The 25,089-nt window shown below is 44.3% G+C and overlaps 1 protein-coding gene and 1 long non-coding RNA gene across 9 annotated transcripts in view; one reads left to right on the plus strand and one right to left on the minus strand.

The window, feature by feature from the left end:
- PGAP4 (post-GPI attachment to proteins GalNAc transferase 4) lies at nucleotides 1-20,086 on the plus strand. Of its 5 annotated transcripts, XM_064403514.1 has the most exons (7): nucleotides 1-1,636; nucleotides 1,974-2,038; nucleotides 4,795-4,884; nucleotides 5,124-5,193; nucleotides 7,536-7,593; nucleotides 14,064-14,199; nucleotides 17,808-20,086. In XM_064403514.1, the coding sequence occupies exon 7, from the start codon at nucleotides 17,930-17,932 to the stop codon at nucleotides 19,115-19,117; it is 1,188 nt and encodes a 395-aa protein (XP_064259584.1). In that variant the 5' UTR covers nucleotides 1-1,636; nucleotides 1,974-2,038; nucleotides 4,795-4,884; nucleotides 5,124-5,193; nucleotides 7,536-7,593; nucleotides 14,064-14,199; nucleotides 17,808-17,929; the 3' UTR covers nucleotides 19,118-20,086. The 5 variants fall into 5 exon arrangements, with proteins under 5 accessions (XP_064259584.1, XP_064259587.1, XP_064259588.1 ...); XM_064403515.1 differs by lacking the exons at nucleotides 1-1,636; nucleotides 1,974-2,038; nucleotides 4,795-4,884; nucleotides 5,124-5,193; nucleotides 7,536-7,593 and adding an exon at nucleotides 12,289-12,969; XM_064403516.1 differs by lacking the exons at nucleotides 1-1,636; nucleotides 1,974-2,038; nucleotides 4,795-4,884; nucleotides 5,124-5,193; nucleotides 7,536-7,593 and adding an exon at nucleotides 12,289-12,964.
- LOC135289706 (uncharacterized) overlaps nucleotides 20,051-25,089 on the minus strand; it is a 19,770-nt gene continuing 14,731 nt past the window's right edge. For all 4 annotated transcript variants that reach the window (XR_010352435.1, XR_010352434.1, XR_010352433.1 and 1 more), the window contains 3 exons: nucleotides 22,981-23,169; nucleotides 21,588-21,743; nucleotides 20,051-20,105 (listed from right to left, as the gene is read on the minus strand). This is a non-coding gene — a long non-coding RNA (uncharacterized LOC135289706). The remainder of the gene's footprint in view (nucleotides 20,106-21,587; nucleotides 21,744-22,980; nucleotides 23,170-25,089) is intronic.

The following is a 25,089-nucleotide window of genomic DNA, read 5'->3' on the forward strand; positions in this document are numbered from 1 at the left end:
ACGAGAGGGATTAATAATACTTGTATTAACACTTGAGATACTTTTGTGAAGAAAATGGGAGAGCCAAGCAATCCAATGTCAGTGCAGAGCAATTGCAGAGAAAGTCTTGCAGCAATTTGCAATTACTTAGCGTCAGGAGTGTGACAAATATGGCTGCTTTTTCCTGAACCTTGCAGTCCTTCACTTGCAATTGCTACAAGAAAGAGTTGAGCATGTCACAAAGTTACAGTTGGTTAAGAATTGGCATGACTGAAGCAGAGTGTTTCTTGGAAAGGACATGCTGGGGTCGGCTGTTACTTGTCTCTGCCCCAGCACGGGAAAAGGTGGTTCTGGGCAGGCCGCACTCTCGAAGAAGGAGTCTGGACTCTCGCTTTTCGGTCTTCAGTTGAGTTTATTGTTCCTTATCTACAAAGTTTTTCTGTCTGTCCAGCCGAGGTCTGATCAGCAAGACAGCTAAAGGCACTCTCTCCCGCCCACGGGGCGGTTGTCTCTTTTATAGTGAAAACTACGTATTAGATATTTACCTTTAATTTCCAATCCTTTCTGCCCTTGTTGGCAAGTGCACTTTCTCTATGAACCAATCCACACATGCCAACATCATCCTGAACGTGGATGCCAAGGGAAGAAAGAAGAAGGACAGGGCACGCCCAAATTCCTCCATCTTGGGACTCCTGATCCATGCACAGAATTCTTGACTCCCCTGTACAACACATAAAACCCCCATGTACAGTGCATTATAACTCAAGTTTTATCAAGTGAATATCATCCCCTCACCATTCAGGCCTGAAATTCTCTCATTTCCTCACATTCAGGTGTCATTTCTTTAGAAGGATCAAAGTCAAGCCACCAGGTACTTTTGGCAACATTCCAGGGCTTCCGAGCCGCCCAAGGGTTGTCTCGGTAGCTCTGGACATCCGGAGTGATGTACTGAGTTCCCACAAGGACACGCACATGTTCTTAGCATAAGCAGAGGGGAGCCTGGTGTGAAGAAACCACCAAAGACCCAGAGATGAACTGAATTAAAAAATGTTGTGTAAGGAACAGCCTAGAGAGGAGACAATTTTGAGCTTGCAGTGTTGGTGTGCTCAGGCTGTGGCCACTTGGAGACTTGGATGGACTGAATCTCCTGTAAAGGAGAAATGCACAGCCTTGTGACCAGGATTGTGCTGAGCATCACCCATTACCTGTTCCAAACCTCTATTCCAAACTAAAAGGACCTACAAGACCTCAAGTATTGTCTCTCCCTCAAACTGTAAGAGCTGTAGCATCCATCAATTTTCTGTGAAAGCCCAACACATCCTCTTTGGTAAGGTGGGAGGTGGAGACACAGCACTGTGATTTACTCACATATTACCCAGATGTGTCTGCAGATATGCAGGTAAATTTGGAGCTTTGGCACGCCCAGGAAAGTACCTACAGTGATCTTTGATCCAGCAGAACTGTGCTGCCTCCAAGAGGAAAGGCCCTATGGGAGATGCTGTGGGAGCTGATCTCTCTCCCACCTGTTGGTGAACCTGAGGCCGTGGTGAGCAGAAGGCTCTGACCTGGAGGGCAGATGGAAATCCTCTCTTTTGTGAGAAGAATTGTGTGCCTGGAGTCTGCTGAGGAAATAGCAGAGCACAGATTCCTCCCAAAGGTGGGAACAGAAGAGCTGTGGCAAATCAGCTCCAGGTGCTGTCAGTAGCAGATGAAGAAAGGGATTGCAGGTTGCACACTCAAGGAGAGAGGTTGGACAAATGGGCCCAAGAACACCAGAAGCAGCCAGCCTAAGATCAGAAAGTGGAAAAGCCACATCTTCAGGCAACCAGTGCCTGAGCAAAGCAAAATAGTACCCAAAACACTCACAGCAGACTAACCGCCCTAAAAGAGATAACCAGATTCCAAATTCAGTGGCGCAAAGCCCTGTGCATTAATATTTCTGTGGTAAAGGTATATTTTTGTGTCAGCACACAAATCAGCCTTTCATTTCCTAGGTTGTTGACTGGAACCACAGCAGTTGCTTCGTGATAACGCAGTGCCAGGCACCAGAGGAGAGCAGGTATGAAACACAGCCCTCAGTGTGTCCTGTGGCAGCTGGCACATCTGTTCAGTGCCTTCTAGATCAAATCACAGAGGTGAAGTAAAGGAAGGAAAAGTCTCAGAAAGAAAAAAAGAAAAAGGAAAAAATAGAAAATGCATATTAGTGGAACATACTTCCATATAAAAGTACCACACCTGTCATACGTGTGTATAGGTCTTTGACTTCAAAGCAAATGTAGCTCTCTTCCTAAAAACAATTACAATAGATAAATAAATAGGATGAAAGGCTTCTACTGAGTTTCTTAACCCCCTTAATTTCCTTGTACACTGGCTACAGACAAGGTGATTCTATCTTGTTCTACTATTTTGATCATTGGTGCTTTGAAGCAAAAATAGAAACACCAGTGTCTTAAAAGACATCCCTTTCTTAACAGCTGATTTGTGCAAGAGGCACTTTCATGTCACCAAAGTGTAATAAGCAACAACAAGATTAATTTTAAAAGCTGACCTTTGAAGCACAAAGCTTCAGTCCTTGCTCAAAATTTTGTCCTTGAGGTTTGTTCCGGTGTCCCCTCGTCTTGGCATGACTTTATCCTTACCTCATTGTAAGGTAAGGATAAAGCACATCATTTTAGCTAAGGTTGTACTCTCAAAATAGGATAGGAGTTTTCCTCTCAGGTATTGGGAAGTAGACAATGTTGTTGCTGTGGGCATGAGATGGAATGAAGGGTGGTGCTGCAGGGTGCTGTGCTAGGTACATTAGCTAGGGCCAACAGTGGAACTGTATTTGGTAAGACAGTAACTTTACCTAATGAATATCCACCCAGAGTAGTGTACATCAGATCACACAGAAATGTATCACTCCACAGCATCCTTGATCTAGCCAACAGTTGCTGTTGACATTATTTAGGATGTTATAATTCTCTTGACAGACAAGCTGACTAAAGAAAATGAACACACATAAAGCTGTAGCCAATGCAGTTGAACTGAGTTCTTGCTTTTCCTTTCACAGAAATTGCACTACTTTTTCTTCTATTAGCATTACTGTTGTTATTATTATTATTATTATTATATGGTTACTCTTAGCTAAGTAGCATAGTAGGATACTTACGACTCACATCTGGGAAGAGAGACACTGATCACATTTTGCCCAGGTGTAGGAAAGAAATTCCATTGTCACCTGACCAGAAGGGACTTGGAGAGAAATGTTTCAGATGCTTATATATGCTGCACAAAAATTCTCACTTACTTTTGTTTTGTCATGTTCCTTCTCTAGTTGTCTTCCTCCTGCAGAGAAACACTTGATGCTAAATGGAGAATATGTGTGTGAATTGAAGGAGCTCTCTCACTCCACTGACACCCAGAACATCCTGGCAGGCAATCTAAAAAAGACAGAATGAAAGATTCCAGTCAGTGAGAAACCCAGGCTGGGAAGCCTCAGCAGGGATTATTAGCGATTGCCTTGCTGCCTCACTGCCCAGCTGCCGTAGTGATCAGGAGAAATGAAGAGGCCAGGAAATGGAGCACAGGCTTTACTGTCTTCTTCCCTTCCCCTCACTCACTCTCACTATTTTTTTTCCCCCTGGCACAACACCTGGTAGTGCTGGAACCACCTTACTTTGCTGTCTGTGCAGAGGATTCCTGTGTGCAAATATTCCTGGAAATAGTGATATGAAGAGTTTTCCTGAAAAGGAGCTTATCTCTATTATCCATAGCTATCTAATTGAAGTAGCTGCACTTGAATTTTAAAGAGATAGTCTTCAGAAATTACTTTGTATCCTAGTAAGCTCTTTACTGGCACATTAAGACACCTAAAAAAGAAAGTAAGCTTTTTATTGTAAGCATTTTTTTTCAGTAAGCTGAAAATATTAATTACTCAGCAATGAAAATTACTGAATTTTCAGAATAAATGCTAGAGAAATCACTTGCATCTTTACACTAGCCAACATAATTCCTGTCATTATAGCAGGTTTTCCTTCTAGATCCTGGACTAATTATGGTCATTCATGTCTTTCTTCAAGTAAGGCAGGTGCCCCTAATTGGCTTCCCAGGACTTGTCTAAATTTATATATTGAAAGAAAAATAAATTAACCTGAATGAATTAAAAATCTAAACTAGGAGTAAACTATTTTAGTCTCTGTGTTACGTTCACTATTACATGGAATGAAAAAGGTTACACAAAACACCATTCAGCTAAACTGAATTAAAAAACCTCTTAAACTTCAAACAGTGCTGCCCCTTAGAGATTTGAAGCCGTTTTAAAATAGTTATAATTTGGTCCAATTTTCCTGAGAATCTTTGTGGAGTTAAAACTTGTACAAGTGGTATTCAGACTTTCCTAGACAGGCCATTTCCCTCATTCCAGCATCTGACCTTTAGTTCCAGAAGTGCTCACCTAAAATTTGCAGTGAGAGAGAGCAGAGAAATTGCTAACACTCTGTGCTTCTCACACAGATGCAGAATTTGCCAGTGGATAGAGCTCAGTGACCATACAAAATAACTTCACTCCATTTTGCAAAAGAAAGTAAAAGTTTTCCAGCAGTCCCTGGGGGATAATTCCTCCTGACTCTCAGTTTGGAAATCTTCTAGTTTGTCTTTTCACCTCATTCTCCTTTTTTTAGCACCAGCATCTCTTTTTAGCAAAAAGTACACTGTTCCAGGCCATTCTTCTGTGTTGCAATACAGAGCGAGTAACTGAGAGCCAATGCATTTTAACAGATATTTTGAAGAGCCACTAGACTCTGTGTCTAAATTGAAAATTTGTCCCTTTCTTAGAAATACTCTGTGGTCTGCAAGAGTCAGAACATTGGAGCAAGACAGGAAGGAAGTTGGATCATCCGAACATATGCCACTAAACTGGCCAAGGTACATCCAGTTCTATGAGTGTCACCAGGCTTGCAGTATTTCTGCAGTTCCATCATCATTTAACACATTTCTGTGCTGGCTCACTCTGCTGTTCTTTTAGCTGTGAACAGCCTTTTTTCTAATGGTTTGATTGGAGAAGCTAAAGAAGCATAGGAAAAGGGGTGTGTGTGGTGGGGAGGGCTGCTCAATGGTCTCTAAAGTGAACTGGACTACAGTGAGTGTGTTTCTGTCATCTTCAGATGTGTGCAGCTTGGGTAGAAGAGATTACAGGAACAGATTTGAATAATTCATCTGCAAGATCAATTATTGGTAAGAGCCTGAAAAGTCTGGTTGTGGTTGTATATAGGAGATTTTATAGAGGGAAGACTTGGGAAATATATGAAGGGCGGTTAGTTCTGAGAAGAACCAAAACCAAATGGACAGACCAGGATGAAAATGAGATTAAAATACTTCAACCTTTTTAGAGAATACTAATGTACCCTAGACAGCCAAGCCAGCATGAATTCATTCCTGCTGGAGCTGTGTTTCCTTTGACTGTTGCTGTCTAAAGTTAAACACAGTGGCCCTGACATATAAGCTCATTATGTCTCCAGTAAACAGCAAAGGACTTTGAACACTTTTTGTCCCAGTGATCAATACTGAGTCTGAGAGAAAACAAAGAGAAAGCCACTGCCAGTCTATGTAATTTGGTATCCTCAATATTGTATTTTTATTCAAAATAGCCATCAGAAATGTCTGTTGCTTCCTACAAAAACAGAATGCAAGCATGAAATATAGGGGGTTTTTACCCCTATAAATAATTAGCAGATAAAAATTATTTTCAGAGTTAGCCTTTGAAGAACAGCAGATACCTGCAAGGAGAACATATCCATTGTGCAGCTGACAGTACAGGAATAACCAGGCAATCATCTGGTATCTGTATGTAAAGGAGTAGTGCTGTCATGACAGAACTTCTCAGTGTTTGTGGAAGAGGTACAGCCTTTACAGGTTATATACACATGGCACAACAAGTTATGCTAAACATATTATTCATTCCTCCTGCTGGAATGCAATGGCTTTGGATATTTCCTAAGGAGACCAGCCTTACAGAATTCTTTCTTTATTTTTTTTCTTTTCTGTCTTTTCACAGCTCCCTCCTTGTCCCTAGTAAGTGTTGCACACACTTCTCAAATTTCATTGCAACTGGCTGAAGTAGGTAATCCCCAAACATGTGTTTGCTGCTACTTCAGGCAGTGCCTGGCAGAGCAGAGCTGAGTGTCCATCCTGCTGAGCAGAACTTTAAGACAGCCTGAACAGGAAGCTGTTTGCTTGATTTGTTGGCTGAATAATCAGCACAAGCAGCTCAAAATCAGCTGGAGTGTCCATACCCTCGTGCCCTTGCCTTCTCATATAAAACATGAGGCAGTAGGAGGAAAGCCAAGGCATCAGTTGGAGACAGGGTACACAAGGCAGGAGTGAAGATAATTTGGCAGTGATGCATAGGACACAAATAAGAACTTGGAGGACACCAGGCTTCTCAGTTCAGCTCTCCCAAGACCATGAATTTTGGCCCTGCCTGCACATTGAGCACATATCTAAACACCACCTGCCTGTCTTGTCCTGTCTCTGACACTCATACTTATGAAAAGCAGGAGCTGTACCCGATCTCAGGCAAAGGAAAAGAAAATATTATTCCCATTTCCCTGCACAAATGCTCAGTGCCATCAGAGCTGTTACAATAGGAAAGGTGCTTTGGCAACGGAAAATACTGGGATCTGGATGGTTGGGCCAAACCTTTGCTACCTGGATAAATTCTCATCCCAAGATTTTTTCTGATCATAGTTTTAAGCTTCTGCCCTGTTATTGTACAGACTGAATAAGTTCATAAGTAACTATTTCTTCTGAGCATTTCAGATTGCAGTTAGGTTACTGCAGGAGCAGTTGAGTCCCCAAATGTTCATCTCTGCTTTCCAAAGCCCTCCCAGCTGTGCTGACCAAATGCCATTTGGTGTGTGGAACTGAAGGGACAAAGTGACCCAACTAAGACAAAACTCAGCAGAAGAAAAAGTTCATTTTTCAGCTACATCAGTGTCCCCTATGCTCATGCACAGCACCATGACAAGAATGGATGAGTAGTCAGGAATGACAGGCTTCCATTGTCATTCTGTGCCACTGCCCCAAAATCACTTAAGACTCTTCTCCCTCAGTCTTTTGGGTCTAACAGAAGCTGTTTTAAAGAAGTAATTGTTTAAGAATGAAAGTCAAGTGTACCCTGAAAAGCGTGCAAGTGAGCAGAGAGGAAGCTGGGAAGATTGCACAGAAATCACACAAATTTACAGTGACCTAAATATTTATTCCCAAAGTTAAGGCCTTTGGGTACATTTTTTTTTCTTTTAAATTTATGATCCCTGGTAATAAATTCTGCTGGCTAAAACATCATCCAAAATGTAATTCTGAGTGCAGTGTGGTGAGTGTTTCTGCTGATGCTGCTCAATAGTCACCCTCCCACATGCACACTGACACAGAAGTGGAAAAAACCCCATTTTTTGTTTCTTAAAATTTCTGCAACTCTTATCCTGGAAAGAACATAATAACAGACCTCCTAGGAATGTATAAGCTTTTTCCCATCTCCAGAACTCTTACATACTCTTTTTTTCTCTCCTCTGTTCCAGAATCTGCTGTGTTTTCAGTGCATCAACTTCTGGAGGCATGAGAGCATTTAAGCGGAAGGTAGAGTATAAATCACTGTCATTAAAAACAGAAAAAAGAGGCACAGGTGGCCAGCAAAGAGAGATTTGGGAAAGCAAATCACCTGAGAAACTATGATTTCTTTATTATTTTGAGAGAGTAACATTATCTTAGTAAGCTGGTGGACCTTCCAGCATGCCTAATCTGTTTCTAGGAAGTCACTACAGGAACCCAGCTGATTGGTGCTTGATTGTGTTGTTTATTTTGGGCATTACTGTTCCTCTGGCTTTCTCCCTTTCTTCCATGTTGTCTCTGCAATAAAAAGCCCCAAGTGTGGGACAGCTTTTGCCAGCTGATTGCCTTGGAACATCATAAGACAGAATAATAGAAATTGTTATGTTAAAATTAAAGAACATATATCATGCTAGAAGCTTCTGATTACAGGATTGGACACTAGCAACATTCTAGCTGTGCTCAACAGAACATGGTATTTTACTGAAAGGGCCTAAGGAGTTTTTTTCTTGGTAGGGTTTTTTTTTTTTTTCTTTTTTTTTTTTCGGTTTTTTTTTTTTTTTTTCCCCAAGATTCTTCTAAGATATAAGAGAGGTCTGAGCCTAAAAATAGTTTAGCCCAGATACATGCACTTGCATTTCCTGGAGCTGCAGGCATAAACCCAAAGAGTTCCTACAATGACAGACAGTAAACTTTCCCTGAAGCATCTTTCAGGTAATCAGTTAATTAGACCTTATGGCCACGGAGCTGAAGGGTGTGTGTGTACAGGAATACAGAGAAAAGGCCCGGGGGGGGTGGCAGGGAGGGAGAGTGAACCGGTCAGAGGCAGTCTTGGAGCAGTTTGTTAAAATGTTTGAATCTTGAACAGCCTGGTGTAAATCTTTGCGTAGCTGATGAGCCTCCCCACTTCAGCCAATAGTCCTGTGAAGTCTTCGCTGCAGACTGAGAAAGCTTTTACCTGCCAGGGGTGACACGTACATAAAGAACGTCCTGGTGCCCAGGAGTGAGGCGAGAGGTCCGGAGCATCCAGCAGGTGCCAGCGGCGGAGGGCAGTGCCCCAGAGGCACGGGAGCTGGCGCGGACACCTGGCAGAAGTGGCATCGGGCAGAGGGGACACCCGGCAGAAGTGACACCCACTAAAGGTGACACGCGGCCGTGGTGCCACCGGGCAGATGTGACACCCAGCTGGGGAGCGCTGGGCGAGCTGCGCTTCCCCTGCGGCTGTCCCTCCGCTCCTGATGGAGCGTTCGGGGACCGCAGCGCGGGAATGAGGAGCTCCCGCTGCGCAGCTGCCTCCGCCCCTGGGGCTCGGGATTGACTCCTGAACCTGCTTCCAGGGACCGGTCCCCTCCCCGGTGTGCGGTGACCCCCTCCGGCCAGCTGCCTTTCCCTTCCTTCCTTGAGCATCCCGGTGCTGGCAGAGTCACATGTTTGGTCTTTGATGCCTTTAATCCCACCCTCAGCGGCCGAGAGGGAGGAGAGAAATTCGCGGAAGAGAAGTGAGCCACACGCCGAGAGCAGGATCCCGGCGGGAGCGGAGCTGCGGGAGGGAGGGAGGCGGGAGCGGCCGTGCGGGGCTGCCCAGCGGATCGGGTAAATCTCCCGCTCGGATCGGGTAAATGGCCCGCTGGGATCGGGCTGTCCCTGGGGGGATGCTTCCCCTTCCCCTGTGGGGGATAAGGGGGCGGGCGGTGCAGCGAGGCTGGGAGACCGGGGAAAGCGGGACCACGAAGTTATGGCTGATGAGCAGCCACAACTGCTCCTCAGGGCTGGGCTTGGCTGCTGTGGCTGCGGCACCCGAGCCAGCAGGGAGGTAGAAACCCTGCAGGGATGGAGGAGATGTTTCTGTGCTTGCTCCGGGGATATGCCTGTGCACGGTGACGAGCGAGCACAAGTGGCCGGAGTCCGGCCGCGCCTCAGGAAACGGCCCCTCCCTTAGGGGAGGTGAGTGGAACTCTTAAGGGAACGGGGAAAAGTCAGCCCGCTTCTGCCCTGAGCTTGGTGCCCCGCGGAGGAGCCCTCGCCCGAGGCAGAAGCGTGGCCAGAATCTCTCTGCTTGGAAATGCGGGCAAGGAGCTGAGCACTGGGCACACTGAAATGCCCTCGGTGTGTGTCTGCAAGGAGGGCAGAGAGCGGAGGTGGGATCAGCTTTTCTTACCTAACGCCCTCTCCTCTCTGACCATCCCCACCGAGGTAACTGCTATTAATCCCGGTGCTTTACGGGTCACCTTGTGCTACCTGGCAGCTCTCCCGAAGGGAACGAGGAGCACCTAAGAAACCCAATGGCCGAAGTCGCTGACATTTAGAATGAAAGGCTGTTGAGGAAATTGCAGTTGTGCTGTGATGCAGCAAAACGGGAAACTATGCTGATGTACAGGCAGGCTCCTGGGCTGGCTTCTCTCTTGCAGTCGCTGAGAAAATAATTTATGTACAGCCATTAGGGCACCTCAGGTTCAGCAAGCATTTGCAAGCACAAAAGGCAGGAGGAACAAGGAGGAACACCCTCCTGCACGTGTGAAATCTGCTGATTTCTTGCCTGTCCAACAAGGGCATTACTAATTGTGCCAGAGATTATTTTTCAGCTCCTGCATTTACCTCATTTTCTCCCCTTGGGGCTCAAGCAGATCACCAGGATCCCCCAGAACCAGGGCATTCCATTCACCACGCCTTCCTGTGCAGGATAAACACCCTGGTTCACGCATTGTGGGGGGAGGGGAGGAAGAGGGTGTATATTCCTCAGGCACAAGTGGTGAATACAGAGAAATCAGTAGTTTAACAACAGTAGCAAGTCTCTTCAAAGAGGAGTGCTTCTTATCAATATGACAAAATATTTTTCTTTCAAACAGAGGTTTGAATCACAATACTCTGGTTGTTGTCTTGTACAGTTTTGCATTTTGATTGTTACATAGACCTGTCCCAACTGGAAATTTACAGCTTTGTCATCAGAGAGATTTGGGAAAGCAAATATTCTATTTCCTTATTCCTGTGCTTTATTCTTCACAGTCATAAACAACAGTAAAGCTACAACATCTGCAGCGTTAGCAGCTGTCACCGCATCTGTTTCCTTTTCTCTCCCTCCATTCTTACACCCACAACTCTACTGGCACAGGTGAATCTTTAGGAGAAGTCATCATTGTGGGAATAACAAAAAGGTGTTATTAATGATTAGGTAATAATCAAATGATATTTAATGATAAAAATTGCAAATTGTGATTAAGGAATAAATCAATTATAATTTAACGGTGATTCAACAACGATTTAACAATAATTAATAATTAAGCTGTAATGAAATGGTAATTGATTGAACCATGTTTTAGTTTCTGATTTCAACAATTATTTAAACCATTATCAGACTCTGCTACTTCCTTCTTTTTACTTACAGCTAAAGCTATAGCTGGATATATAAATGTCATGAACATACATAGGATGTACTTGGAGAAACCTGTTGGGACTGCTGGGGTCCTTCTGACACAGAGAGGGCATTTTAGTGACAGGCTCACCAAGTTGGTGAGGGCCTTAATTTGAAGCTGCTATGGGAGAGGAATTTCAAGCCTTTCAGTTTAAAGCCAGGGCTAGCAAGAGATGCCCAGAACACGGGGAGGGATCACAGATCAGCAGGAGGGCACCTGAATGGCAGCACAAAGGAATTCCAGCCACTCCAGCCACTACTTTGCCTTCATCAGAGTCGAACTTACCTGCCTGTGTATGGGCATGGGCACACCTGCAGGGCTGCCAGCTCCTTGGCATCATGACAATGTGCTGGGGTGGCTCCTGGGACTGTAGTGGTGGAATGGAAGGATACAGAATCCTTTGCATGGGCTGGGGGGGAGATGAGGAGGGGTCACCCTCTATGTCAGTGACCATCTGGAGTGAATGGAGCTGTGCCCAGGGATGGATGAGGAGCTGTCCAACAGATGATGAATCAGGATTAAGGGAGGACAGGGACAGGTGACTTCATTGTGGGGGTTTGCTAGAGGCCACCGCACCAGGGCGACCGAGTGGATGAGTCCCTCTGTAGACAGATAGACTCTTGTGATCACAAGCCCTGGTTCTCTTGGGGCACCTCAACTCCCTGTCACAGTACCAAAATCACAGACAGCTCTCCAAAGGCATTGCCTTAAGTCTCTGTGTTTAACTATTACCTTGCAGAACTCTCCTCAGGCTGCTCTCCACTCCCACTTCATCTGATCTGACTGCTGGGTAGCAGCAGAGGGAGCATTGCATTTCCATGGGATTGCCCTGCAGGGAGGCAGCCAGGTGATATGGGCTCTGTTCATGTTTATGTGACAGAGGAAAATTAATATACATGAGAAAAAAGACAGAAATTGGGGAAATATCTATAATTAATATATATTGAGTTCACGGCCTCTTTCACTGGTGGCAATAGTCTTATCCTTTTAGTTCAAACAAAATGGGCAAAGTGTCATTCACCTGCCACAGCTATGTCCCTTGTTTCTTAGTTTAGTAGCTTTCAAACTGTGCATCATGGATTTCTAGGGATTTATGAACAACCTGTAAAAGTTAACTATGGTCTGCTGAGAATAGCAAGCCAGCCTATGATGAAATTTACATTCAAGTTTTAACACTGCAGTTTCTAATTGGTCACCTAATTGGTCATGGTTACCTCCTGCGTATTTGTGCATTTTTACTGTTCCAATAGTGCTTAAATTTCACCTCCTTGGGCAGAAGAGGTCTGTACATTCACAGGCCCTAAGGAATGGCAGATCAGAACAAACAGCAGTGCCTTCAATTTCTACCTCATGCACCACAAAACTTTTCCTAAGGGCCAAGTCCTCTGCCCCTCTCTTGCCACTTCTCTTACACTTCAAGCTGTCATTAATCTGTTAACTGTGACAGTGTTACACCTTTAGTACACAGATCATAAGAAGCAAGAGTTCTAAGGGAGCTGAGAGCTTAAGTGCAGCAGCCCTGATCTTTGCCTGGCTTATCTGATGATGAGATGATAGATGCCGCTCATCATCTACGAACAACAAAAGAACAATTGCTTTCAGCAGTGCTTGAGGGGGTGAGAGATATATTTGGTACCTGCCAGTAAAATGCAATCAATAACAACTACTGGTCTCTTACCATTAAGGTTCTTGTGAATGTTTTTAGCAGCACAGCTCTTGCTGGGACAGTTTGTATTTTTTAGGGAGCCCAACTCCCAGTTTGGCCTGGAATCAGATCTGTGGATATTGAAGGCGGCTTCCAGCCAGGCTGTGCCCGGTGGGCTGCCTTGGCCAGGATAGCTCAGTGGTGCTCAGCACAGCGTCCGAGTGCCCAAGTAGCTCCCAGCCACAGGCAACCCAAGCAAGCTCAAGTGATTTCAGCTCTTTGTGATTTCAGCTCTTTAGCTTGCTGGTGCCACAGCAAACGCTGGGAGAGAGAGGAGAAGTGCTGTGTGAGGTTCCGAAGAGTTCTTTATTGGTGTCCTCTACGAAAGTTCTCAGTGACAGCTTCTTCTGCCAAACCAGGCAGAAGTCGGGGTTTATATACCTTACAGGGGTTTTGGAAATTGTCCAATAGTAAGGGTCAAGGGAAGGTGACCTATAGGCTTACAGAGAGATACGCAAGAAGAGAGGGGCTGCTAAGGCCCAGTCATCATGACTTGGCATTTCCTAGCTCAGGCTTCTGACCACCAAGGAGGCCTTGCAGGCCCTGGGCCTGCTACATGTGGATGCTTGGCTTCTGCTGGACACTGGTGTTGTCAAGGGGGGCCTGAGACATTGCAGGAATATTATCTGTCACCTGACCTACTAAAAGCTGTCAGAAAACAAGAGGAATTGCAGATGAGAAAAGCTGGCCATCTGGTCTATTAATAGGGATCAGCTCATGGCAGGGACCTCAGGTTTTGGAATTTGAAGATATCTGTACAGTCCCTGTCAGCATGCCCGTATGTTACAGGAGATCTCTGTGGCTCCTTGGGAAGCTTCCATCAGCTTCTTCACATTCAAGCAGGGCATTTGTTGCAGCACCACAAATGCCTTGTGTCTGCCAGAGAGGGTTCATCAGCACAGGAGCTGGTCCTGAGCTGGCAGCTCTTCTGCATGGGATGTAGAAAAGCTTTTCACACAAATGTTTCAGCTTGGGTGCTGCTACAGGATCAACACACAAGTGTAAAGTACGACTTGTGTGAGCACCATTGCTCCCACCACTGCTATGGCCCAGCTGGGACTGTGACAGCCATGACATTTCCATGACATTTTCCAAGAGCCTGCCTTTGTTTCCCTCTTTCATCCCTTTGTAGAGAGATGACTCTATGACTCCGACCAAATGACTTCATCCAGCTGTTTTTATGTTAGGAAAGAAATGGCTTTTCCCACTGACACTGAGAAGAAGTGTAGATAGGCCAAAAAGAATAATTTAATATTGTAATTGTACAGGAATAGTTGTGTCTTTGTGTCATGGTGCAGGAAGGAGAAGGCAAATGGTCTCTTTCATCAGCTATCCAGGAACCTAAAAATCTGCAGCTTTGAAACATATAGGAAATTTTGTTCCAGGAAGACCACTCTGTGGAGAGGAGCTTGGAGCAGACAGAAAATCAGCTTTCTCTTTTAAAGCACAAGCACAGCAGACAGTGCTCTCACCCCAAGGAGTACATTACTTATTTTTGTACTCTCCTCGGTGTGAAAAGAGGTGAGTTTTCCTGAACAGTTTAATTCAGCCAAGTAATTAGGGGACTAATGAAGGTATGATAGAGATTTGGAATTAGGTGTTTCTGGAAGGAATCTCCATCATAAGAATCCAAGAAAAGAAACAAGCTGAAGTGCAGCTTTATATCACCACAGCTTCTAGTTGTGCTTAAGCAATGGCTATGTTCTACACAGAACGTGTAAATGTGGCCTCCATTGGAGGTATTTATACGGTTGTGAAGTAGTTATTATTCAGGTTTAATAAAGTGGGGGTTTTTAAGGCACTATAAAATCCAAATCTGATTCTTCTTTTTCTCCTCAGACTTTTTTTTTTTGTGTCTGAAATGCCACTTGCATGAAAAACAAACAAGATGTTTTTTCCCCCTAGAAAGGGAAAAAATTAAAAATGACAATACAAAGAGCTCCTGAAAGGAGTATCTCCTCTGAAGTCAGAACCATCCTAATGGCTGGAAAACAGCCTGAGCAGAAACTCTGGATTCAAATCTTGCAGATAAGAGCAAGCTTCACATCTGCAGAAGTAAGAATTTATTAATCCATATTTTGAACCCTCAGGTTCCCAGTGTTACAAAAGATGTGAAGAAGGTCAGTCTCTTCCCTCTTTTCTAGATTCTTCAGCTTGATTTTAACATCAACTGCAGTATTTGACCTGCTTTAATACACTTCTGACTGTTTTTAGCCTCTGTGGTTATTTCACTGCCCCATGAAAACAGCCTTTTCCTCAGCAGACAGAGTAACAAACAGACAGTGTGGCTGTCCATGTAAGTGTGAACAGCTCAGGCAGCAGAGGAGGATGTGAAGAGTAGCAGTAGTGTCTGTGGGTGATTACTGTTTTCTTGAGGCTCCCTGAGTTGCAGAGCCAGAATAAGAGCTTTAAGATCTCGAATTCTGTTACTGGTGAAGTGAAGCCAGGGTTAAGTCATAACGCATGGAATTACGACACAATGACCTGCATGGGTGATTTCCATGCTTTGGTGGCTATGTGCTTTTCCAGGGGAAGCTGGAAAAGGAGGTACCTCCAGAGAGGGTGGTGCTCACCTGCACCACCTCACTGACCCTGCCTTGAACCGGCAGCTGGGACACCAGCAGGTGGAGTCCTCACACCACTTTGCCAGCACTGTTGGGCTCAGTGTGAGTCCAGCTGCAGGGACCTGGGGACATGATCCTTGAACAAGTTCAAGGGTTGCAGAAGAGCAAGATGTCAAGTGAGAACTTGTTTGATTAATCTCATGAGGTTGCAGGCCCCCCAGCTCTGCTGGCCACTAGGGAGGACAGCACAACCATTTTTCCCTCTTCAGTAGAAGATGGTGTGAAGGAAGGAGGTCTCTTCCTTGGGTGAACGTTATCATCATAGAATCATAGGATGGTTTGGGTTGAAGGGACCTTACACGACAGCTATTTCCAACCTCCCTGCCAGATTCCACTCACTAAATCAGGTTGCTCCAATAATTATTAATGAAGAAACACTCAAATAATTATGACTAGTGCTTCAATATATATCCCAAGATCTCATTGTCAGCTCATAGGTTTTGTAGCTCAGAGCTTCAACATAGCTGGAAGATGGAAAGCAAACTTTATTCCCTGAGAAGTAAACTACCTTCTAGTTTTCCTTAATATCCTTTCCCCACTGTGGACCTCACTTTCAAGTTTGGAGGCTTGCTGAGAGCCAGTGCCTACAATGATGCTTGTATCAAGAGAAGGCTCAATAGCATGACCTGTGGAATATGAGTCTGCATGTTTGTGTTTTCTTAATGCTTGTGACAGGTCAGGTGGAAGGCCCAGGATTCTGGATAAATAAATGCATTTAAATGCCAGATCTTTGCATCTGGTGGATTTTAGGTGTTCACATCCTGAATCCTCAGGACTTGGATCTAGCAGCTGAAATGCAGCCATCACCTTTAAGGCCTTTACAAGGTTCACTCATGCAATTCCATACAGCATTTTTGCAACAGGATTGTGTAACAAGACAGGAAAAGAAAGCTATATGGGAAGAAGCTGCAGATTCTCGTTCATCAGCATGTAAATTTGTTCTCAATTTAATTACTCTAAATCTTGTGTTGAGCCCTAAGAGTGCACAAACACTGGTGCCACAATCTACCTAAGGATGGTTTGAGATCTCACAGCATGAACTGCTTGTTCTCTAACAAATATTTGGAATAACTCTTGTATATTTTGCATTAATCTTGTTAAAAGGCCTTTCATAGATAGTTGTCACATTCCCATATGGCAAGAGGAAAAGGTTCTCCTAATGATAAAAACCAGCAAATCTGTGACCTCTGTAAAGAAGGCATTTCTTAAGTATCCCCCAAAGCCAGACCTTGCTCCATGTCCTCCAAGTCTGTTCTCATACAAGAGCCATTTTTTCTGACACAGAGGATAAAAGCCATTATTTTTTCCATCTTTGCTTAGGCTGCTTCAGATGACAGTGCAGAAAAGGACAAAGAATAACATTTTGGAACCACCATTTAATGATCAGAACTTGCTGAAGGCAGAAGGGTAAAAATTGGAGAAACTGCACTGAACACCCAGTGCACATCCAGTCATCTTAGTGAGGGGAACATAAGTACCTCAGTTCTTAGGGAGCGGGAATAGGAAATTAAAGGGAGAATGAAACAGCAGATTAAAAGTGAGACTACTGACAAAAGAGAATTCATCCAAACAACCTAACTGCCCTGATTTTGAGTAAGCTTTTGTCAGCCAGGCTGTAAGGTGTTCAGGGCAGCCAGAGAAGCAGATATGGAAAAATCTAACTTTGGTGAAGAAGGATATTTGCTTAAAGCGAATGTGTATACAAAAAACATTACATATTTATGTGAATACTTCAGTTTAAATTAAAGGCATATATTTCTAAATTGTGTACTTTTAGATAAGGAGTCAATGGCTCAATTACAACATGTTCTTGTTGCTGTGCTCATGTATTTCACAGGGTCTAGTAAGGAGGAGACATCTGAGAGAAACAGACACACCCTTAGCATACACAGGATAGTGAAGTAACTCTTCCTTTGTTATATGGCTTTCACACTCTGGGGAGTGTGAAGTAAATTGGTGTCTTTGTTATATAGCTTCACTCTCCGGGGAGGAGGGTGAAAAAAACCACATTTGGAAGTGTGTGAGCAGCAGGAGGGAAGCGTGTATGCCTCCAAAGAGGTAAAAGTTTGTCTCTCCAATATGTGCTACACTAAGATACAAGAGATCTGGCTTTGCTTTGTGACTGTGATCTAAACATTATTATTTCACTATCACCAGAGAGGGGTACCTAAGTTCTGTGCCTTTAACAGAAAAGGATTTCCACACATCCTGCATTCACCTTGCCTGTTGTTACATGTTTGAAGCACAGTAACAAACACACTAAGTCTTTTCAAGCTTGGTTAGATCAGAGTTCCTATGTGCTAAAAAGGCCTTAGGGGTCCTTTGCTGTAAATTAAGTTTGGCTCATCTGTCGTCAACCTCCCAGGATTATTCTGTGATGTTTCTACCATAAGAGATTTCACAGGGGCCCCCCTGTATTTTAGCTTACTCAGAGACTAGTCCTCTGCTTTCTATTTTCTCTGTCAGTTCCTATGTCAGTAACCATCTTTTTTTCTTCCTTTCCAGACCTGGACAACCTGTGCAGGTTTGGAAGCAATGGCCCCACTGGTATCCTGGGAGAAGGATGCATTGGAAATGAAGGATTGAGGGCATGAGCAGTGCAGGAGTGCCCTCTTTCTGCAGCAGCTATGTTACACCGAATGTGGCAGCTCTGTGGGAAGTGGTGCCGTTGGTCCAGCCCTTTCATCCATCTCCTCACCCTGACTGTGGTGACTTTTGGTGTGCTGGCACCTTTGATCTGCCACCGGCTCCTGCACTCTTACTTCTACCTGCGGCGCTGGCACCTGAATCCCATGAGCCGGGAGTTCCTGGAGCAGAACCAGCAGGAGGGCCAGGATGCTCTCCATTACTTTGAGAAGATGCAGATGCCAAATGCCTCCGAGGCCTCTGGCAGTGATGCCTTCCAGCCCTTGCTGCTGATCACCATTATCACTGTGCAGAGGCAGAATGATTTCCACTATGTCTTGCAAGTGGCCTCCCACTTCCACCGTCTTCTCCAGAAATGTGGGGCGCATTGCCAGAACCACCGCATGCTCCTCTGTAATGTGGAGTCAGACCCCAGCAGCCATCAGGATGTCAGGCTGCTGAGCAGTCTCTTTCCTATAGTCAGTCGTGACAGAACTGGAGAGAATCCTGATCCCAGCCTGAACCAGTTTGAGAAGGAGAAGCAGGACTACGTCTTCTGCCTGGAGCAGTCACTGTTGGTGTACAACCCAGAGTACATCCTCCTTGTGGAAGATGATGCTGTGCCAGAGGAGGAGATATTTTCTGTCTTGCAGCACCTCTTCTCGGCCCGGTTCTCCAAGCCCTACCTCAGAGACGCTCTCTACTTCAAACTGTACCATCCCGAGAGGCTCCAGCGCTACTTCAACCCCGAGCCCATGAGGATCCTGGAGTGGCTGGGCCTGGGCATGTTCCTGGGGCCGGTGCTGAGCTGTGTGTACTGCCGGGCCGCAGGGCGGGCGGGCCCCAGCTGGTGCCTGGTGGCTTTCTTCGCCCTGTACAGCATGGCCCTGTCCGAGCTGGTGGGGCGGCACTACGGGCTGGAGCTGCGCCGCTTGCACCCCGCGCTCTACAACGTGGTGCCGGCCAGCGAGTGCTGCACGCCTGCCATGCTCTTCCCTGCTGCCTCTGCCCGCCGGGCCTCAGGATACTTGCGGGGGCTGGGCTGCCGCAGGGGCTTCGCCAAGGACACCGCCCTCTACTCGCTGCTGCAGGGCAAGGGCGAGAATGCCTTCGTGGTGGAGCCCAACCTGGTGCGGCACGTGGGGATGTACTCCAGCCTCCGACTGAACAGTGACCCGAAACTGCTGTGAGCTGCTCCTGCCTTGCTGCACAAAAACACCCAGGGCACTCGCCATGGGGCAGAGGGACAGTGTACAAACTTGGATTCTGTGCTGCCCGCACTGGGCAGCCCATGTCTCCATGTGGGCAAAGAATAACTCTCTCTAAAAGTACAAGTTTTCTTTAAAAATCAGCTTTTGTTCACAGAGACCCTATTTAATACGAACTTGGAACTAATCACCATGCACCACCTGGGAGGGAACTGGAGGATTCCAGATCACTCTCCTTAGTCATTCCCAAAGAAAACCTCTCACACCAACACGCACAGCTTTCCTGCCTACTGCCCTGGACAATGGTTACAAAAATCCTTACATTAGGGCAGCAGAAATGTTGGACAGTGAATGTTTCAAATTTAAGCTAATGAGGAGGGGAGGCCTTATTTCCCCATCCTTACTAAGGTCTCATCTCTGACCTGTCTCTGTTCTGCTGTGGTTTTGAGTAGACCCTTCAAAAGCAGAAGTGGTTTGCAGGAACTTTCCCACAGATTCTGCCTAGATGCTTCAAAGTTTTGAAGTCTCTTTTGAAACTGTCTCCATATCTGCATCTGCACCATTCCCACTTCTTTTGCTTTGACCAGAGGCTCTTAAAAACAAAGCCTCTGCTGCTTCATTAAAAGTCACCTCTGAGAGTAGGGATAGGACAAAAGAATCACAGCCACTGGTGTTGCACAGATGGGTCACAAATGCACATTTTCATTGATATATGACACACATTGTACACAATGACTGCTGTGCTGGTTGGGATCATCACTCGTACTGGATCCATCAAAAGAGGTCTTGTCAGCCATTGAGTGAATTTAGACATTCAACGTGAATTTACCTTGACTTTCCTTCAGCACAGAGGCAAAGGAAAGATTAGATCAGGTGCTGTTGTTGTGCAGGATCCTTGCTCATTCTGGAGCTGTAATTCACAGCTCAGCTGGAGTGGTTCATTCACTGCTCCTGGCAGAAAGCAAAATACCTGTGGGAAACAAAGACAGCTGTTCACAAGAGCAAGCAACAATAGCACAGCACATCAAGGGGCCCCTCTGACAGTGACCACGTGTCCTAGTTGTTAGGCATCTGGGATAGGTGCTTTGCAGCAGGGCCGTGGGCACAGTTAAATAGAAAACCTTGCAGATGACAAGAGACCTCATGCTGAATAAAAACAGGCAAAAATTTGGTATATCTGATGACAAGCCCACTTTGGCTTTAGTTAGCTTTGAATAAAATTCATTTTGAGGTGGCATTTGGTTGAACTATTTAAAAAACCATATTCCTTGCTTTGGAATGAACCAAGAAAATATTTTCTGTTGGGTTTAATCAGTGGGGGTTGTTTGGTTTTTTCTTTTTGGTAATGGATGGGCTCTGCTTTGAATTTTCTTCTCCCAGCTCTCTCCCAGGTGATTTATGCCTTAAGTTCTTAACAAGTCTGATTATAGGTGAAAAATACCTAAATCTCTTGAGAGATGAAACCAAAGAAAATGGCAACCCTCCATCTGTCAGCAGGGTGGTATCAGTTACACAGCACAAAGGCACAGTGCAGGTTAGCTGAGAAATAGCATCACAGCAGTGCTTTGCTCTCCGGTAATCAGCTGGATACCTTCAGAACATCTTTGGAAATTAGAGTGAGTAAAAACTGCTTGTGAGTTCCATGCTATTCCAAAGGCAAGGCCTTTAGGCCTCCTGGCAGAGGACACCAGGAAAATGGCACAGGAAAAACCACATTTTGTTTCCAGCCACTGAAAGCCCTGGAAATGCCAGGGTAGTCACAGTGGCAGGTGGGAAAATCTCTCCTCTGGCTTCCCTGCAGTGGGGTTTGGGTGTCAGGATTGGAGTGTCACTGTGTATTTATTCCACCAAGTGCCTGCAGATACAACTGGTTTCTGTAGCTTCAGCTGTGAATGTTTCAGTACTTGCTCTTCTCTCTTTTATATCCTTGTACGGTACAATTCCAGGACAGTGCTCTGTTCTTTCCATTCATTCTCATTCTTGCAAAGAAAAATCTCACAGCAAGAAATGGGACAGGCAATAGAAAAAGGAAGAGGGGAAAGCAAGCAAGCAAACAAGCAAGCAAGCAAGAAGCTGTATCCAGTTAATAAATGTTTTGTTGTGAGGAAATGATTTATCCATTTGTCTCAAAGTTATTTTCCTGTTTGTCCAGTAGTACTTAGTTTGACATTTCAAAAGTCCAAGAGAAGTCAATAATTTCACTGAACCTCATAGCTGGAAATTAAGAACATGAATTTGAGGCATCCCTTCTAAACCAGAAGACAATTTTCATGGCATAAGAGGTGACAGAATTTGACTGCGAGACCAAACAATGTGCAGAGGGCCCAGGGCTTGGACTTGGCAATGTGAGAGTTTCAGATAAACCAGCTGAGAACAAATTCCTTTGTGCAAGAAGACGGTTAATAAATTCTTTATGTCCTTCTGGGACAATTTCCTAAAGTACACAACTCACCTTCACAGCAGAGGTGCTGCTTAGCTGAGCCTGCAGGGAGCTGTTCTGAGTTACTCAGGTGCTTGCACAGTGCCCACTCTGCCAATGGGGCGGCTGCCTTCCAATCTTACAGAAGCAGATTGAGTCTTCATGCCCTTTTCTGTGCTGCACATTTTACTAGAAATTAGAAGTCAGAGAAGTGCACATCACTCTCAGAACAGAGAATGGGTGGCTTACCGTGAATTCTTAATTCCTGTTGGATTTTGTTCTACAGTTCAGGCTAAAAATGCAGTATTCAAACACCCGAAAGCCTTTCCCCTCTCTTTTCCCTGAGGGGAGTGGAGCTGAGTTGCCCCATCTCAGACTACAGAAGTTCAAAGCATGGTATTATCTCCCTGAAATGTGGCCTTAAGAGCTTGGTTTCTTTCACTTTAAAACAAGCTTAGTGACTATTTTTGAAACAAACAGTAGGGATTTGCTTGGGTGTTGGTTTGTTCCCAATAGTTTGGAGACTTCTTCAATGCAGCAGCTGCTGCTTGCACAAGAGGAGTCTTTCTTGATGGGCCATCAGGAGGACCCAAGGCTTTATTGTCCAAGACAGCTGGGGGGAGTTATTAACTTAAACAAAGAGTTTGTTTAACAAACAAACACATTTGTTTCTGAAGCATGTCCAACATAAGCATGATGCTGGACCAACACAGGGTATAAACTGACAGGTCTCTACTAGATTAGAAGCCCAAGAGGATTTTCTAACTCCAGTAGGCATCAATGTCTTACTGAGAAGGCACTGTATTTGAAGAGAGAAAAGCCCTCCTTCCCGTGGTGAGGAGCTGTGAATCACCTGGTTTGGTATTTCAGCAGCAATTTGTCTGGATACAGGCTGAATTGTTTGAAGGGTTTTTTTTCTTTTTTTTTTTTTCCTTTTTTTTTTGTTTTGTTTTGGTTTGTTTTGGTTTGGTTTGGTTTGGTTTTGTTTGTTTGTTTGTTTTGGTTTTGGTTTTTTTGTGGTGGTGGTGTTGTTGTTTTGGGGTGGGGTGGTTCTTTTTTGTTTTGGAGTTTTTTGGTTGGTTTGTTTTTGTTTTTCTGGGGTTTTTTTAAGTAAATTTATTTACAAGCAAACTTTCTACAAAATAAACAACCTTTCTATAAAAACTCTGTTAATAGTCTCTTCTTTGTGGGTCCCACTGTTTGTTTTCCTGATTGGCAGATCCATCTTTCCTTACCATATTTGACAAAGAAAGATACTCCCATGTTCATGCATTGGCACAGATTTTATCATTTTGATCCAACCCCACTCAAAGCAGGTCTTATTAGGCCAGGTTTCTCAGACCCTTCTCCAATCAAAATTGATGTATTTTAACAGGGACCTGAGGCAAAATCAAGCTCTGAGTGCTGGAATTTAACCTTGGCTTACTTTTGTATAGAGAGGGTAGATATTTCACAAAATAAACAGGTAATCTTCTGTGAGATACAAAGGCATTGGCGGTTTCTCTCCTGCAGTCAGAGATTCATTTTCACACCAGCTTTACAGACATCATATCCCAATTCAGCAGACGACAGGGCCCAACATGTGGCTGTGAATAATCTTCAGTAAAACACAAACCTGCCAAAAATGCACAGAGAATTAGATACTCCATGGTCTGTACTTCTTCACTGCATGTCTCCATTCTGAAGTAACTCCATTTCCACTGATTATCTGTCCTGACAGCTTTGCGAGAATCCACCCCATCAGCCAGTTTTTAATTGCTGATGAAGAGTTACATTTTATAGTTCTGTTTCTAAGCCTCTGTGCAGCTGTGCCTATTTTATGTTAGAATTTCAGCTTTGGTGTCCAGTGTTCCTTTCAGCAAGCTCGTCCAGTTCAGACATCTGCTGTGGTTTGTATTTTGCAAACTGCATGCAAATAAATATTACCATGCAGCACCTAATTGTGCTTTTTTGGGGTACCATGTGCTGCTCAGATAAACAGGTAATAAACAGTTAAATGTCTCCCTTTATAGAACCCAAGTGTTTGCCTTCTTGCTTTATTTAAAAACAAAATGTCAACAGAAAGGCACAGAGACCAGTGTCATTACAGCATTTATCTTCATGTCCTGTTACAGCTGTTTCTCACAGCCCAGGAAAGTTGCTGCAGGCAGCTCAGTTTAAAGTTGTATCCTTGTTTGCTATACCCACTATTTAAATAATAGCAAAGATCTGTGTTTTGATAACAGCAGCATTGCATGCTTGCCTGTTTTTCATTCTAGGTCATGATGCTCGTTTGCAGACCAGCTTTAAGTTGCACAGAATGCAGAACAAAGTAAACTCTTCCTTGTGCGATCTCCTTGGTGGTTTGAGTCTGTTCTGCCCAACACTCCCAACCCACCCAATGTACTTGTCTGCAGACTCTACTGTGGAACCAAAAATACAGGGGCATTTCTTCCAGTGGAGTTAAACAGCCAGGCTCTTCTTATCAGGGGTGAGGGCTGTAGGTGACTGGGGAAAACAAACCACTTAATAAACAATACCTCTGATTAGATAGGGATGAACAAGCTGGACTTTGAGATTGTTAAGCAAGACTGCAGAGTACAGAAAACAGGAAACATCCAGCACAGTGTGGACAGGTGGGTAGGAGACAGACTCCACTCTGCTTGAGCCTGCTCAGATTAGACTTTAACCTCATCACGCAGGCAGCAGCCTCATAGGGCAACAGAGCCAGGTGTTTTTCATGTGGATGCATATTATTCTTGGACATCTTTCCAACTTCCAGTGTTTTTTTCCATTCCATTTCAATCCATTTTACAGGTTTGACCACATCCAAAAGTATTATTTAATTTACTTAAGTGCAGAGAGAAGCTATACATTTGTAATTTTCCCTGTGGTGACCATATAATCTCTGAAGTTGCTTCATCTATTTGTTTTTCATCATTCTTTCTGAGGTGTACTACTCTCTCCCATTTACTTATTCATCTCTCTCCCATTTACTTTTTTTTTAAATTTAAGATGCTAGGTAATTTGAGTAGTTAAAGACAAAACATTATCAGAATTATATTGGTAGAAACAGACGATAAGAATCACAATCTCGAAAATTGTAAGTAATTACAATATTTTAATCTGTCTTTAAAACAGTCTTTCTGTTGATTTTAATATATATTATCCAGCAAGACTTCACCTAAAACTTAAGTGCACAACTATCAGATCCTTTGACAGCAAGGCTGGGTATAACGACATCAATTAAATTGTCAAATTCCAAAAAATAAGCCCACAAATCAAGACCTAAGTAATAACCCATGACACATGTGAATACAGTTTTCAATGGTCCTTAATATTTTTAAATACGTACTTCTGTCAACTTCTATATGGGAATTCCAGATAAGAAGGCTGACACCAGCAAAGTCTCCAAGACATTCAAATAGAAAATTCACTTATGTTGTAACACATTTCTTGTGTTTTAACCTAAGCAGTCTCTTTTATAGCTAACTACTGCTTTCTGTTTCTATGCTATAAAAGGCTCAATAATGAACATTTAAACCCTGTAACTAGG

This window comes from Passer domesticus, chromosome Z (assembly GCF_036417665.1).
Source record: "Passer domesticus isolate bPasDom1 chromosome Z, bPasDom1.hap1, whole genome shotgun sequence".
NCBI lineage: Eukaryota > Metazoa > Chordata > Aves > Passeriformes > Passeridae > Passer > Passer domesticus.